Source organism: Mixophyes fleayi, chromosome 7 (assembly GCF_038048845.1).
Source record: "Mixophyes fleayi isolate aMixFle1 chromosome 7, aMixFle1.hap1, whole genome shotgun sequence".
NCBI classification, from domain to species: domain Eukaryota; kingdom Metazoa; phylum Chordata; class Amphibia; order Anura; family Limnodynastidae; genus Mixophyes; species Mixophyes fleayi.
The window spans coordinates 62,480,174-62,497,917 of NC_134408.1; the positions used below are offsets into that span (position 1 = coordinate 62,480,174).

At 38.7% G+C, this 17,744-nt stretch overlaps 1 protein-coding gene across 1 annotated transcript; it reads left to right on the plus strand.

Moving 5' to 3' along the window:
• Positions 1 to 3,248: 3,248 nt before the first annotated feature.
• Positions 3,249 to 16,895, plus strand: NABP1 (nucleic acid binding protein 1). The gene is made up of 6 exons (XM_075179933.1): positions 3,249 to 3,771; positions 3,974 to 4,112; positions 9,186 to 9,257; positions 15,586 to 15,676; positions 15,984 to 16,023; positions 16,265 to 16,895. The coding sequence occupies exons 1-6, from the start codon at positions 3,681 to 3,683 to the stop codon at positions 16,453 to 16,455; spliced, it is 624 nt and encodes a 207-aa protein (XP_075036034.1). The 5' UTR covers positions 3,249 to 3,680; the 3' UTR covers positions 16,456 to 16,895.
• Positions 16,896 to 17,744: the final 849 nt, after the last annotated feature.

Below are 17,744 nucleotides of genomic sequence, written 5' to 3' on the forward strand. Positions count from 1 at the left end.
TGTGGCCACGGATCCCTCTGCTGTTCTGTCTCTCCCTCCTCCTATGTCTGTGGCTGCAGTCTCCGTACAGTGGTCTCATGGGACGTGTCACATGACAGCTGCCGTCCCATGTGTGCAGTGTGAGGAGTCTGTTGCAGGAACAAGGTAAGTGTGGGACTGCTAAAGTATGTGTGTCTCTGCTAAAGTGTGTGTGTCTGCTAAAGTATGTGTCTCTGCTAAAGTGTGTGTGTCTCTACTAAAGTGTGTGTGTCTCTGCTAAAGTGTGTGTGTCTGCTAAAGTGTGTGTCTCTGCAAAAGTGTGTGTGATGCTGCTAAAGTGTTTGTGTGTCTGCTAAAGTGTGTGTGTCTCTGCTAAAGTGTGTGTGTCTCTGCTAAAGTGTTTGTATCTGTGCTACAGTGTGTGTCTCTGCTAAAGTTTTTGTGTCTCTGCTAAAATGTGTGTGTGACTGCTAGTGTGCGTCTGCTAAAGTGTTTGTGTCTCTGCTAAAGTGTCTGTGACTGCTAAAGTGTGTGTGTGTGATGGGGGGGCTACTAAAGTGTGTGTAGGATAGGAGTGGGGGCTGCTAAAAGTTGTGTAGGATAGGAGGGGGGTTGCTAAACGGTATGTAGGAAAGGAGGGGGGCTGCTAAAGGGAGTGTAGGATAGGAGGGGGGCTTCTAAAGGAAGTGTAGGATAGGAGGGGAGGATGGTAAAGGGTGAAATTTGAGGGTTTTAATATATTGTGTGATGTGACAGAAGGGAGGGGGGCTGTCTTAATAGTTCATGGGTGGGAGGTTGGGGCTATTAATTGAATGTGGGGCTGAGTTTGGGGAGGAGAGCTATTTATTAAATGTGAATATTAATTAATGCTGTGACGTTTGTGGGAAATGGTTATATTAAACGTAAATGATATTAATTTATTGCTGAGGCTGTTTGGAGGGAGGGAAATAGATTCATTTATTAAATGGGAATACTATTACTTTGATGTTGTGGTTGGTTGAAGGGAAAAATATATATTTATTAAATTTATATACTATTAATTTAATGTTGGGGCTGGAGGGAGGCCTTATTATTAAATGTGTGTGCTATTGATTAAATACTAGGAATGGTTGGAGTTTTCTAACTTTCATGTACCCATTTCTTTTTTCCAAATAGGGCCTCCAACATTCCAGGATCCAGACAAGCAGCAACTGATCCAGCAGCCACAGGTGGTGAAAGTGACAAGAACAGGTAGGAGAGAGCAGGACAGTTAGTCTGGTGGGGCAGTCCAGAATTTGGGTGACTGTCTCACTTAGTCAGGATTTGGTCCTACTGAAAGGACAGTTGGGAGGTATATCCCAGTTCACATTGTACTACATGTGAAGGCAGAGCTGCGTGCAGCTAACAGTACAGTTTTGCCTGTGTATTTGTCATAAATTATAACCCACCGATCTTAAGTGCCCCGGGCCCCCAGCGCCTTATTCCAGCTCTAGCTATACTTTAGTGGTTCTTGCATTGATTCTATTGCCTGCCTTCTACATTGCATTGGTCCAATTCTCAGATCACTTTGTTGAACATATGGCCAGCTCCCATTGCACTGACAATATCATTAATCCTTCCTCCTTTGCACTTAGTATATCACCAGCAAACCCTTGGAATAGCTCTCTCACTTATACCATTGTCTGCCAACCCTCCCTGCACTGTTATTAAATCAAACCACCACCAATCACAGGGCACATTTAGGACTCATACACAATTGTTACAAAATAAGTGTTATCTTGCAGATGCTTGAAGCATTTTACCTTTGTGGTGATCGCACTGAATAGCCATTTATTAGATGGATAATTTTAATACATTTTTGAAACACACAGTATACATTTTTATATATTAAAGAGAGAGATTTGACTGGTAGTTTACAGCTCATGATGTCAGGGCAGGGCCGGATTAAGGGAATGGAGGCCCCTGGACTAAGGGCGCCTCCATTCCCCCGTGAGGCCCCCAATGTGAGCCACCCGCCACCCCCCTGTACCCCGTGAGGGTCCCCCCAAGCGCTTACCTGCCACTGTAGTCCTCCGTCCCTGGCGCGCTGTAAGCTCCTTACTGAGGAGATCTCGCGAGAGTTCACTCGCGAGATCTCCTCAGAAAGCAGAGTACTGAGCGCCGGGGACTACAGTGACAGTGCTCAGCAGCATTGATCGGGCTTTTTTTAATAAAAAATACGGTAATTACTCGCTGAATTTCAGCGAGTAAATTACCGTATTAACGTTTTTTTACGCGCAGATTACCGTATTAACGGTAATATTTTTTGAGTGCTCGATTTTCGGCGATCACGCTGTCAATTGAATACACCCTTTAGTGTTAATCTGATGTGAAATCAGCGATCCAACTTGATTTAATCCTTTAAAAATAAGCTTTTCTGAATAAGAAGCTGGAGCATGAATAAGAAGTGAATAAGAAGCTGAACAAATAAGAAGCTAACTTCAGCCTCGTTTGGTGACAGGGGTTGGCTCAGCTCAACATACTAGTAGGAACATTTTAAAGGAAAAAATGAAGGTAGCTCACTATGGGACCAGATCAGGAGGCAGATGTCCCTCTATCCTCCCCCCACCCCCATTACCGGGGGAGCTGCATGTGTTGTACCCATCGCAACCATTTAGAATCAAATCTACTGCTACAAACTAAAACTTTGGTTTGTATGTTATGACACAGAATTTAGTTTTTATGTATTAAAATACCCGTGACATAAGAATTCGGTTAACCTCTCATACAAACGGAAGTGAGGTGTTTTGTGCCTGTCTCAGATAAACTGCGCTCTCATGTCCACGTCGCACGTTCATTAGTTTATGAATCATTTTAATGTTTAAACATTCAAGTGAATATACAGTAAAGTGCGCACTGCGCAGAGCCAACAACACACAACTAGCCGCACACACCCCCTCACTGACCACTACCGAATAACGAAAGTAAGAGGACAAAAGAGCACTTGCCACACCCCTGTACCGTGAACTAACCAATCAGAGTAACGAATTTCAGTACACTCGTTAGAAAAGAACAGGCAGATTTATGGGACTATTCCATTCACATTTTCGACGCACCCTATCATTATATTTGTGAACTTACTGTATGTGATGCTTTTACAGACGCAGAATCTGATAGAAATATGGTAAGATCTCATACATGTGGTTAAGACTGTCAACACGACTGTGAAATATCGTGGCTGAGCAGGTTTTCTTTCATAACGAATGTTTCCCCTCAGATTGCATGTATTGGTTGGATCCATTCTTATATATAGAGGTTTCACAGCACATGCCTCGACATTTGTGTGGAGTTAGGCGATAGGCAGCATAGGCTATATCACTTGTTTGGAGGGCAAAATTATTTGGAAAGGACAAATATACCACCTGATGTGATTTCAAGCACCGTCAAAAATAAGCCTATTCAGTAGCTAACTTAAAGAAACCTGTGTGATTCAGCGAGACGCTCCTCTGATCTAGCCACTAGAGGCAGCCTTGTGGTTATCCGATATTCTTGATCTAATTTTTAGTGGTATTTGTGCCCTGACTTTTGATATTGACCCTTTGTGTTAGCAAATCAGCCCTTTCTGTTTCAGCAGCTCCACGCCATATACACTGCGTTTCTCAGTATTGGAAAGCAGCTCTAGCACGTTACTTACACATTGTCTTGTGAGTAATGCTCAGTACTGCTTTTAAATCACCATCACCATGAACGTGCTAAACGACTCATACGTGTCCATTAAAGACATTAAGACCGGCCAGAAAAACTTAAATGTCGTCTTTATTGTCCTGGAGATAGGTAAGTTATCAGACTACACCATATATCTGTAGGTATTAGGTCAGATAGATGCAGCAAGTGTACGGCAGACACGTGGTCACAGCTGGACATCCTATCCGTTGCTGCTTTCCAGTCTTGCATTACTTTATACTCACCTGATTTGATTAGTTTTATTTCTGCGTTTACTAAATTAGTTTTGTTTTCCATTTTAATCTCCATACAGGTAGAGTTACAAAAACAAAAGATGGTCATGAAGTGAGGTCCTGCAAAGTGGCAGATAAAACTGGCAGCATCACTGTCTCAGTGTGGGATGAAATTGGAAGCCTTATTCAGCCAGGAGACATAATTCGCTTAACAAGAGGGTATGTGGTAATACTTGGGAGGTAATGGTAAACTGTTTGCTGACAGAAGCATGCAGCACACTTTAAATCCTGTTTCAGCAATGCGGTTTTAGCAGCCCTAAGAACCTTTCCTTGGCAGCTGCAAGTACATGCAAAGCAGCAGTTACTGAATGAGTGGTTCTTGAGATATACAAAATGGACATTAGTTGAAATCCTCTAGTGGGGTATCCATAAGTTATCCTCTCATCGGATGTTAACACAATCCTGGTTTTCTGAAACCCTCAGAGGGCTTGTGACATTACTGTGACAGGCTATTCTGAGTATACTGTTGAGTTTTGTGCCCTGATCCACTGGAGGGGACACAGGGCTGGTTTACTGGGCCGCAAGCATTTTTTTTTTTACCTTTAAAATGTTCCTAGTAGGCTGCTGAGTTGAGTCTTGCACTTGTGTGGATATAACTGCTAAAAAAAAAGTGCTGTAGAACTGTACTTTAATCTTCACTTATTTAGACAGTGAAAGCAGATGTCTGCCATTGGTTACAGAACCTTTTTGCAGTTCCTGGTGTACTTGAGATGTAATTGAAGCATTTACATGTTTTGCTACTTTGCTTGTTTAATGCATTTATGATGATGCCAAATAAACTACAATTTACCCTAAAGATGCCCCTCCAACAAAATTGGTTTTAGACTTTATTTGGCTGTACATCAGTGTATGTACCCAGAAAGACATCCGTTCCCCATGGCAAAAAATGGTGGTTGTGAAATCTTTTTGTAATCATGCCTGCATCTAACCAGTCATTGTTCATTTGCACAAATGGTTCCCTGTCACATTTGTCAGGTGAGTGTCTGTCTGGATCGGACAGGTCTGGCTATGTGTAATTACATGTACAGTCAAGTTTGCTCTTCCATAGTCTTCCATTGAACAATTTGTAAACAGGGTGGAGCTATTCTATAAACTCAACCATTGTTATATCTTAAGAAGGAAATGTATAACAAAATGAAATTTAATCTTGGTTTATTACCAGTTGTGTTGGCTTTCTGCACATCACACTCATCGATAGTACTGAGCTGTTTGTATGTCTGTGATGGGGTGTATAGTACTGAGCTGTTTGTATGTCTGTGATGGGGTGTAATTCGGTAATGCAGACTTGTAGTTGGCCTTCAGTGTAAATTTTGTAGCTATGTCCCTGGAATGCGCCACTTTCTGACAACACAACATGTTTGAGTCATTCCTCAATGGTAGGCAAGCTGCAGTATCTAAACTCCATGCATGTATCAACCACAGTACAGTGTGACGTGGAATTTGTCTGATATGTTCAATTTTTTTTCATTCACCGTGAGTTTTAGAAGTCTCTTACATAGATCAAAAGTCAAAAATGCCTAACATTCTTTGTCACTTCGTTTGCCAATGCCAGCAGAAAAAGCTGTGTACGCCAGGGATTTAAAATCTATGGCAGTGGATTTTTGTAACATTTGCAGTGCTGCATGCAATTACTCCCGCTGATTAAGATTTTTAAACAAAAGATAGATATTCTACTAGCAAACAGATACTTATGTCTAAAACTAGGTTGACATATAAAGTTTCTACATGAAAAATTTTACAGTGCATTCATATATCTGCACCCTTTGTATTAAGCATGATCTCATTAATGATTTTGGTGTATAAATTGGCAGCAAACTAGTGAATTTGTATACTTTTGTATGTTGGTGTTATTTAGTCTTGCAAACAAAATGATTTCTTCCAACATTACCTCCTGAAACATTCATTTAAGCACAGTCAAGTATGTTCTCGCTGGCTTCTCTATTATGGCAGTCTGGCATGAGTCAGTACATGTTTAACAGTGCTAGCTAAGCACACTGTCTATGCAGATGAATGGGTTATTGTATAAAGCTCAAACTATAAGACAATAACTGTACCAACAGAATAGGTGCCTGTATTATATGCACCATAAATTTACACATGACTGTCTAATGTTCAAAACAAATCTGGCTTTCATTTTAAGGACAACAAGGTTTATTTAGTATTACAGTAAGCACTATTGTTTGCTCTCATTTAGTAGTATTCAGCTACCCCACTTTTAGCTTGGAGTTTTTATTTTGTAGAACAGGAATTTGAGTCACACATTGACCAGTTTGTTTTGTTAAAAGTATTCACCTCCTTTTTCACAATTTAGCCAAACTTTGGGCAGCTATTACAGCTAGTAGTGATTTTAAAGAAGTCTCTAGTAACTTTAAATACAGGGATGGAGCATTCTTCATGGTGCAGATGGTGTTAACAGGCAGGTATGCAGTGTCTGATATATGCAATACAGCTTTGTACCTTGCTATCCACAAAGGGTTGTTTTGTATAGGCATCATCTTCATTTGCAGCCCCTGACTGCTGCATATTGTTCATGGTCAATTGGCCTTGCAGTTTCTTCTCTGAAAAAGGCCAATTACGTTTAGGGGATGGTTTGATCTGATCACTTCTGCACTGAACAGAAGGATATCCTATGCATTTACAATGAACTTGTACTGTTCTTTTGATTTATCTTTTCTTATGTAACTACATCATCATCATTTATATAGCGCCACTAATTCTGCAGCGATGTACAGAGAACTCACTCACATCCCTCGCACTTAAGGCCCTCGCCAACTCCACTGCTCCCTACATCTCTAACCTTCTCTATTCACACTCCCTCCCGCCCACTGCTATCGTCCAACGATCGTCGCCTCTCTTTCCCTCTGATTACCTCCTCTCGCGCACGTATCCAAGACTTCTCCCGCGCCGCTCCCCTCATTTGGAACAAGCTCCCCCGCTCCATCAGAACTTCCCCTAATCTGTCCTCTTTCAAACAAACATTAAAAACCCACCTTTTCCTTAAAGCCTTCCAGTCTCATGCCTAAACTCCCACCGGTCGGCTACCTCTTTCTCATCCCTTCTTCCCCTTCCTCCCGTCTCTCCGTCTCATCCATGTGTCTGTCTGTCTTCCCCTCCCTTTAGATTGTTCGCTCCTTTGAGCAGGGCTCTCCTACCTCCTGTTCCCTTCACTTTTACTGCGCTCTCCAGCTACTCGGCTCACCTCCTCTCGGTCCCTCTGCCCTGTCTCCTCTCGCTTCTCTCCGCTCCCCTCAGTGACTCTCAACCTGTCATCCGTGCCCACCCTCTTGGGCCATAGTTACCTGCCTATACTCACTTTTCCCCTCCCTCCCTCCCTCTTTCATGCTGTGCCTGAGCCCCCAGAGTTATAGTGCTTACTGTTACTTGTACTGTGCCTTTGTTTGTCCTTGTCCTTGTACGGCGCTACGGATACTTTGTGGCGCCCTATAAATAAAAAATATCAGTCCCTTTCCCGTTGGAGCTTACAGTCTAAATTCCCTAATATAGAAACACACTCAGACAGGGAGGGAGACAGACAGACTAGGGTCAATTAACCTACCAGTATGTTTTGGAGTGTGGGAGGAAAACCCACCAAACACAGGGAGAACATACAAACTACACACAGATAAGGCCATGGTCGTGACTCAAGTGCTGTGAGGCAGAAGTGCTAACCACTAGGCCACTGTGCTGCCCATTTGAAATATTCTGTTTTTTTGTCTTTACCACTGCTGTAGGACCTTAGAGAAAGGGGATTTATTTTTTACAAAGTGACAACAGGTGTTCCACTAATTTCTTACAAGTGTAGTCAATGAACAAATTGTGCCTTGAGACAATGTGTTGCAGCTGAGCAAATTTGTGCTTATGATTACTCTTTGCTTTTAATTTTTCTTTATTTTTAGTATTTTGTGGAATATCTTGGAATATTTGCCATGGTACTGTCAAGAAATTCTATTTGTCTATTTCAGATTCTGCATCATATTATAACTTCATAGGTAGATACATTATATGCAGATTTCATTGTTAGAATTTTACTCTTATTAGTGAATGTATCTTATGTCAAACCCCACTGACTGCCATATGAGGGGCATTTAAATTAAGGTGAAGATAAAGCCCTTTTCAGCACTTCTGTTTTTGAAAATTATAAGTGTGGTTACAGCAGATTGATTCCATAGCAAGTTACAGGTACCAAAATGTGCATCACTTTTAAACTTCAATCAAATCTTACAAATATTTTGTACTTGAATAATTTAGATATTTGTGTGTGATACAATCTTAAAACTAAGGCTGGGTACACACTATACAAAATTTCTCCCGATGCAGTATCCTTAACTATTTTACCAACAACAAAAAAAGTTCCGATCAGCATGCCGATTCATGTGTACACACTAAACACTTTTCACACGATTTACCTTTAGATCTGTGTTTCATCTGTTATAACAATCAGCTGAATAGATCGTGACTGAACTCCATAGAGATCTGCCTACACTAATGCTCCTGGGTGCACACTGCAGAATCGGCACATCGTTCCATTGTTGAACAAGATTTTTAGTTCAGTTTAAAAATCAAACGACACGATATGTGCTTTGGAACAATAATCGTTCATTTTTGGAGCATACACACTAATGCGATATCGGGCTGAACTGTCTTATCGTGGGATTGGCCCAATAATCAGCTGACTACCCTGTAGTGTGTACCCAGTCTAACATGGGTGAGCTTGCACAGAAAAGGTTTGATTGTTCAGTCTAGTTACACACAGATACTATTACTGCAGTTCAATGGAGCCAGATAAGGGTTGTTACAAGGTGAGACCAAACTTAATTTGGTAATAAAGCTTAAGAATATGCTATGTTATAGCAGTGATTGGATGAACTCACAATGCAACCAATCATTTGACACAGGGAAGTCCTGATGCTGTTAGAATAGCATCTTAGATATGACTAGTGGAAGTGCACATCATTGTAAGGGTCATTGTAAGACTGATAATAAGTGTGACTTTATCCAACCAGTACAAGTTGGTTTATATGTGAGAAATTTACATTTTAACTTGGGAGCCCCTTGATTGCAACAGAGATAGATTAAGTGATCTTCAAAACAAGTGAAGATCCCCTTAAAATGTTTGAAAGGATATAATTTCATATTTAAACATCTTTTCTGTAGACAAACTGCTAGCAAACATTTTGAACAATGTTTTGCAAGATCTTTGAAAGTAATTAGTGAAATATGTTCATATTGAAGGTATGCATCAATGTGGAAAGGATGTCTGACGCTGTACAGTGGAAGAGGAGGAGAGCTTCAGAAAATTGGAGAGTAAGTAGACATTTTTCTGTTTAACCGTAACACTATAGAGAATATAAGTATATATATTTTTTTATTTTTTATGTAAAAACACCAGTAGCGCTTGAAGTTTTATTACAATTTATTACTATAAAGATTGTGTTCCTTCAAGCCAGGGCTGCAATACTGTTTTCCCATACAACAATGTTCCATCCAAGGGTTGTTACCCTCTTCTACAGCATGATTGTATTTGGGAACAGTTTATTTTCATTTGTATTCCAGGATCTAACACTTAAGAATGTGAAAATGTCTTTTAAAGAGACACCAGCATGAGTATCCCACAGCAGCAAGTAGATTGAGGGATACTACCAGATTTCTGTGACTCCATGTTATTTCCAGAGTTCCTGTACGTTCGACTTCCTCTTATGATGGCTTTTGATTCCTGGGACAAAACAAAATGTAACTGACCCTTATTGCAGCATATTTGCCTGCAACCATCAATTCAGCCACACTGCTTTGTAGTTAAATATTCTAGCTACAGACGGCAAATGTACCGGAGTGTCTGAAATGGTGTTCCAGTGCATGACCCAACTGCATAGAGTAGGCTTTTAATTTCTGGACTGATATTGTTAAACTGGTCATTCTGTGAGTGCTAAACTGCAAAAAATTACATTTGGATTAATGCTCAGTATTCTGTGGTATCCAGAAATAAGTATAGTCTGATACTCTTTGCTGTACATTGAGTGTAAGTTATTGGCTTCTCTACAATTCTTTTTGTACTGTTACAATGTCCTGAAATAAGCTGGACTGATGTTGCTGTGCTTTGGACCCCTAAACAGTTTTGCTAAATATATTTAATTGGACAAAATGGTAAATGACTTATGTGGCTAAATGACTAGTTACAACACTGCTCATTCTTCACTTGGCTGTATCTGAGATTAGAGTTGCAGTTTAGCTGTACCCCTGTTGGTACCATTATATTCTGCTGTGCACCAGACAAACAATTTTTGTAATAATAATTTATTGCAAATATCTTTGAGGAATGTATTAAAACCAAACTTATATTGGGCATGCCTGCAATATCTGGCACCTGAACTATATTGCCCCTAAAATTAATGATTCCAGATGAGTTGACTTAAATCTACTGCATCATTAAGCAGTTTGTAAATGCAGTCAAAAAAGTCAGCACCTGCTTCTGTGATCAAATTGGATACTAATCTGTTTTCTAAAGTTACACCAATTTTAGCTCTTAAAGCCACAAGCTCACATAGAATGTTTTTTATTTAAATAAGAAGCTAGGTACCTTTTATACAATATCCTTTTTCCTAGCTATCCTCCTCCAAACCATTATCGCCATTTCAAAATATCTGCAAAACAAGTCTCAAACTCTGCATGTAATGTAATGGCAGAGGGAGGGTGAAGGAGAATGTCATAGTTTAAAGGGTGTCCCAAAGCATCTATGCTCACTATGTCATGTGACTGGTTGCCATGGTAGTCCAGAGTCCTAATTCATTAATGGCAACCTGTAGAAAAAAACAAAGCAAACTGTAAATACTGACATCCTTTTTATAGCCTGACAGTTAAACATGTATGTTACATGCCTGATTTTTTCATGGGATTGTTGCTTGAAGACCTTAAAGCCTTTGCATACAAATTGTCTAATGCGAACAGAATATATTTCAGCTGTGATCATGGGAATGCAGGCTGTCTGTAAAGTTAGGGCTCATCCACATGGGGTATTGTCATGTTAGCAGACTTCATGTTTATTTGAGAATGGTTGGGAGACTGGTTCTAAGATTTTTTTGTTTTGTAAATTAGACCTTACTTCTGGAGTATGAAATGCATGGTAGTTCTAATAATGGGACTGATATTTGTGACTGGACAGATTTGGAATTAGGTTCCCAGGAACCTCCCTTTTATTTTTTGTAGCTTACCTGCACAGCAGGAAAGGTGAGTAGTGTTCAATTTAACCTGCATAAAATTAGATTAGATAAGCAAGAAAATACATGTTTAGGCATAAGACTTCCTCCAAAGTTTGTGCACTTGGGAAACCTGGATGGGGGTTATCTTTTGCTTTGGTGTAATCATATTTACTGACTGCAATACACTTTTCACAATAGTCTTAGTGGCTTTCTCTCCTGTTTCTTTTGGATTTAAAATGCTTTTGTACGTGTAACTTTTTTTACATGGCCCATTCAACCAGACTTGTTCCCATTATCTTTAGTTTAAGTATAACACCCTGCAAAGGTTCCCTAAAAACCAAAATAGCTCCCCACGTCCCCATTGTGTAGTACTTTACCTGTGCATTTATGGAGTATACTCACACTAATTTTGAAAACATTGAGTAAAATTGAATGACATTCTTAGAAATACTCGGTTATCCTTAAATACTGAACCTTTTTCTCTCTGTCTGAATGTTTACAGTAGGCAGGACTGGCCTGAACAAAGCGAATAATAAAAAATGCACTGTTCGCGCTAGTAAAAGATGGCAGCTATTACTATAGCTATGAGGATTCCACCAGCAACCCTCTATCACATGTATAAGAAAAGAATTAGTCAAGCAATTCAGCGCTAATCGCTTGCACATAAAAATATGTAAACAGAATATATACACATATACAGCAAATAAACGCTGAGTCTGTGAGAAATATCAGTCACTTTGATTAATGTGGTGTCAGATTTTCTTTTTTCATAGATGGTATCTAGGGGATACTTCTTCAAACAGCAATTTGATGGTATGTAGATATCCTCAAGCAGAAATAATAGATCTAGTGTAATATGTTCATAAATATCAATTCCACCATGTAGGGCTATTTATATTATATTAGAAATGGTGATAATGCAGAAATCCTTAAACCCATATAGGTATATTGCAGAATGAAGAATGAGAGCACAATCACCTCTAATAATTATATACAGATAAATTCTTCCTTCACCCCTATTAATAAACCTCCTCTCTTGTACAGACTTACACGGGTAAGCAGGAGTCTGATTCCAAAAAGGATCAGGCACTGTTATTTTGTGCGTTAGTAATCATCTCATCGTCTCCTAATTTCCTAGATAGCACTCCAAAAAGCGCTCCAAAACTCAAGATAAGGGAAAAAAGGATAACATAGTGTTTTATCCTTTTAAGACAAATTTCATACAAAGCAATAAATAAATAAAATAACTAAACTAGACAGCGTCACAATCAACAAAATGTGTGGTATATACAGTAGTGGCAAGGCCGCCTACCAGAGTCCAAAGTAAAGACAGCTATCAATACATCAAACGGCTGTCCCCTTGCTGCAGCAATAGCAGAGTGGGCTCGTACGTACTCTTTCCAATCTTTTTCGCAACGCGTTTTGACCTACGGATTGCTGGTCTTTATCAAGGCTGATACTGTATATACCTCAGTCTTTTTATGTCCTCATGTTAAATTCAGTGCCACATAACTTCCGGAGTTCCACACACCGATCGTTTATCATCCACAGGTGTGTGTTTTTGTTTGAAAGTGAGGCTTGACACGCATCTTCAGATCAAAGAAAACTTTGTTGCCAGTGCTCCACAAACACACAATTCAATGAAACACTATTGTGAAGTAACAAAAACAGCTGTTAACATGCACAACTGACATAGAGCACTAATATAAAAATTAATTATTAATATGGTATGTTATCTCACAATAAATATGCAAAGTCAAGTAATCTATTGCATATAGCCAACCAACATATTATATCTTGATATACAAATGAAATCGATATTAGTATTGTCATACTAATATTAAAAGTTAATAAGATATTGTACTGGTCGTACATGTAACTTTTTACATGGCCCATTCAACCGGAATTGCTCCCATTATCTTTAGTTTAAGTATACCACCCTGCAAAGGTTCCCTAAAAACCTAAATGGCTCCCCACTTCTTCATTGTGTAGTACTTTACCTGTGCATTTATGTAGTATACTCGCACTAATTTTGAAAGCATTGAGTACAATTGAATGACATTCTTAGAAATACTCGGTTATCCTTAAATACTGAACCTTTTTTCCTCTGTCTGAATGTTTACAGTAGGCAGGACTGGCCTGAAGCTCACTGCATGATGCCATATTTGTCATATAATGTGACTTAAACTGTGAGGTGCTCTGCCTGTAAGTTACTGTTCTGGAAGTCCTAAGTCTTTCTATTCTTTACAGTCTAAGCTCAGATTGTCATGGTGACAGATACCTTGGGGGTTGCTATGCATAGCAACACATTTGAAAATGGAATTTGGAATGCCCACTCTCCCACATAAGGTTATGCCATAATTCATTCTTACTGAGCCTTCAGCTTGTGCACTGTGAAGGGAAGCCTGGTGATGGCACAAAATCCTGTTTGGTCTTCCAGGAGAGCCCGGTGTTTTGATGCTGGAAACCTTTAGCACTAACTCATACAATCTGAGAAGTGTGACTGATAAAGATCAATTAACAAAGAAAGTGGGAATATAATGCTTTATCTGCATATACAGTAGTTGTGTAATGGAGTGGAAGGAAATATACAGTATTTAAAATTTGGGATAATGCTTGAGCATTGCGTTCTACAACATGCTTCATTCATGAAAATTTGCCTTTTATTTCCAGATCTCTTTAACAAGCAATTTAAAATATTCTTGTTAAATATGCATTTTCCTTTTTAAATAAAGTGTATATAGGAGCTATTAGGCTGCTTACTATGTTCAGTATGACTGCAGGTTTTATTGCTGTTTACAGAAGCTCCAGATGCCACCACTCCAAAGATAAGCATAATAAAATACATACTATTTTTAAACCAGCTCTTATTAATTAAACGTATTTTACCTGCAGTGTGTATAATGGAGTGCCACTCCCCAATCATTTAGTTGAATTGACGGACTATCTTATTATTTTAGTCATCATGCTGCCTTTGGTTTCATGTGATACTTTCTTCAAGTAGGTATTATATACTTTTGCCTGTGTTTAGGGATCATTTACTTAATATAATGACCTATTTATTTCCACAGGAGTCATTTAACTTCAAGAAAATGTATTGGGATCAGATCTGTAAACTTCTAGGTTTAGGTGGCATCCAGTGGCAAGACCTGTCTTCACATAAATATTTATTCAATATTGTTTCAGATTTATTTTCAGAATGAACTTTTTTCATTACTGTGTATTCTGGCTTAATGTTAAAGGACTGGCAGCATGGAAAACTGAAGTCCTCTATTTATTCACAGGCCAGGTACGGTGCAGGCAGCCGCAATGCGAGCTTCCACACACTACCCTGACTGGAGGGACCACCCTCTAGGGCTATGAAAAGGTAACGCAACTACCATGCTAGCTCTGTCCTGTTTCAGTAACTTTGAAATTATAATCTAGATGGTTCAGCTGGCTGTTGTGCATGATGACCTCACACTTTGTTTTTTGGGTTTTTTGTTTCGTAGGCTGAACTGTCTGTCATGGCAGAGAAACAATATTTTTTTTTTTGTGAATCACAAGTTATATGTGAAGGCTTTATTTTAGTGTGTAAATGTGTTGTGAAAATAGGATTTACAGGTAGGTCTCTTTATAAATGTCAGAGGTCTAATTGTGAGTTTATAAACATCCATTTAAATGACTTATAAGATGGATTGGGTTCTGCTAGCTCATTGAGCAGTCCTTCCAGAGATTTTTTTAGAAGCCTTTACCACAAAATATAGATGCATACTGGTATATAGTGAACAGTAATATGCCTTTATATAGAACTCAATTATTTCCTACATGTGTAAAGTGCTCTTTCATGGGTGTGTACTCGTGTCTCCTTTTCACCTAAAGAAAACATTAAGATACAAATCACTTACAATCTAACATATCGCAAGGGTTGTCCTACTTTAATTTTTACAAGCAACAGGGATATCGGGGTGCGAAATTTACCAGAGCTGTGTACTGTAATGATACTTGTTTGCAAAGTTTCTTTGTCATTATGGAGTAAGATGTCTTTTGTTCATTGCCATACAAAAAGGAATTCAGTGGACTCTAGTAGCTTATAAACTATAGTCATGAGTGAAGTGAGGCTTTTCATAGTTCTGTATTTCTCCTATAGTGTGATATTCCTAATAAATTTCACAAATATTGTGTCTGTATATATAAGATGGCTTATAAGTGTAGTTGACATATGTTTGTGCTGCTGGCAGGTTTTAGTAGTGATGAATGATTGGTGGCCTAGAATTTACTGCAGAAAATAATGCAGTGTTTGTAGCTTTAAAATATTTAGGTTTTCTTCATGAATGAATCTGGAGCTGTATGGCCCTGGGATGGACATTGCATTTATAGGAGACTTTAAATTGTACATCAAATCCAAGAACCTGTATCATATTTGCTGAACTCTAAATGTTTTTTTTCCCCCTTTTTAGATTTTGTATGGTGTATTCAGAAGTGCCTAATTTCAGTGAGCCAAATACAGACTTTGCTGGCCAGCCACCAAAACCAAACCAAAACAAAACTGTAAGTTGTATTAAGTGTCTTGTAATATAAAGACATTATGCAGGCCATTCAAACATGAGTCCTTGTGCTTATTTTGTACATTTTGAATAAATTACACTTCTAAGCTCTGACTGTTTGCTTGATAACTGTCTTTTTCCCCAGTAAATCTGTTTTCTGGCACATAGTGGAATGGAAATTACTACTTTAAGTGGTTTACAAATATAGGCATATAGTGGTGATATATGTCTCTGTCCTTTAGTTAATTCAATGCATGCAAAGTCCGATTGATTTATAGTTGTAACCACATTTTATTGTATTTTTCCCCTAGGTACATGGGGATCAAGGGAATAACTCTCCTCCAAGCACAGGTGAGTACTATTGGGTTGACAACTGCAGAGACCTTTCAGTAAGAGTCAATAGTTTTGTGTTTTTTTTTTTTTTTTTAAATGGGTGGCCCCCTAACTTGAGACAACCATAGTCACTTTTTCTGGGTTCTGACCAGTTATGTCATAGCTTATTGGAAGTTGCATGAAAGTAAAACTGTCACAATTGGTCATTGATAACACCAGTACTTGAAATGCCTTTCATAAATGATTTCTTTAAATGCAGGTAATGGTCCACCGTCTGCACCAGGATCAATGAACTCCTATTCTAATAATGCAACATCTTATAGTAGCAATGGTAGAACAAACGGACGAGGGCCTGGAAGCCAACAGACGAGTACTTCACCAGCTAATCTTGGTCAGCCACAAGTTGCTAACATAAGCAATGGGAGAGATCCAAGAAGAGTCAAGAGATGACATGTTCTGTTTCTGTATCACTTGCTGAACTACAGACTGTGCTTTACTTGAACGCTTAGTGCACTTTTATGTATTGCTAAATGTGAAGAGTTACATCTTAACATTTTTTTTTTTCTGCACAAGAATACAATTAAGCTGCAAGATGGCTAACACTATTGCTGAATGGTCATATTTGAGAGTAATGGTCTTTACATTAGAGTAATGTACAGCTTCTAGATGTACTACCACATAGCACCAAATCAGAATTGCAGACACAATATTTATAGTTGGTATATTTGGTTACACCTGTCCATTGAAGTTCCTGTTTACTTGGCAGGTGATATCTGCATATAAGAGTGCTGTTATGGTTCTAATCTTGTTTTGTAACATAGCAAATGTAATCTTATGGATATTAACTTCATTGTTGGAACAATCTTCACAGTAAAATAAGATGATATGCATGTTTCCCTCATGGATTTTTATTCAAGTTAACTTTTACAAATGACTGTTCAACTTATGTAGAAGTTTTTTAAAAAAAAATGTGGATGGCATCTTTGTTTTTTCCCAATTATAATTTTTCAACGATCAGGTTTAAGAACAGGGTTCATGGAATGAGTGACACATTCATACAGACTTCAGTGGATCTGTGCTAATGTATAGGCTGGGGTCTAACAGTCTGATGCAGAAGTTTCCTATTGAGTGCTAGTTTAGTACCCCAAACACATTCTACAGAACTTCTATTGCTCTAAAATAGAAATCATTACATCCTTTGCATTTAGGAGTACTTGTCATGCATGAGTGCCTAAACTAGCAGGAAGTGATTCATGATCAGGATAAAGAAAGGAAAACGTGTAGGTGGAATACTAAGATGAATATGGTTTTAATGCTAAAGGAATTTACTGATTGCTGCTGCATGCTGATACTGCACAGGAATGAAGGTTCCACCCTGAAGTGCTAGGTTTTGGTGTCATTTATTTGGAGATTTTAATTTAATGGAATTCATGATACAAACTTCCACAGAGAGAACACAAGTTATTTAGATTCCAATCATACAAGATCCAGGAGAGTTATGAAATATATGTAAGCAACTTTAAAAGTAAGCATAGCAAGGCTATTGACTTACAAAAAAATGATAAAGAATAGTGATAACATAGCACCACAAGCCTATCACATTGGTATTGGGGGTGGTGTCCTGAGAATTGAGCAAGTCTTTTTGGACGGGATGATAGAGGCATTATCCTTTGGCAAATCTTGTAATCTGAATGTTAAGGTACAGAAGTAAAAGTGGAAGATCATAAGAGAATGGGTCT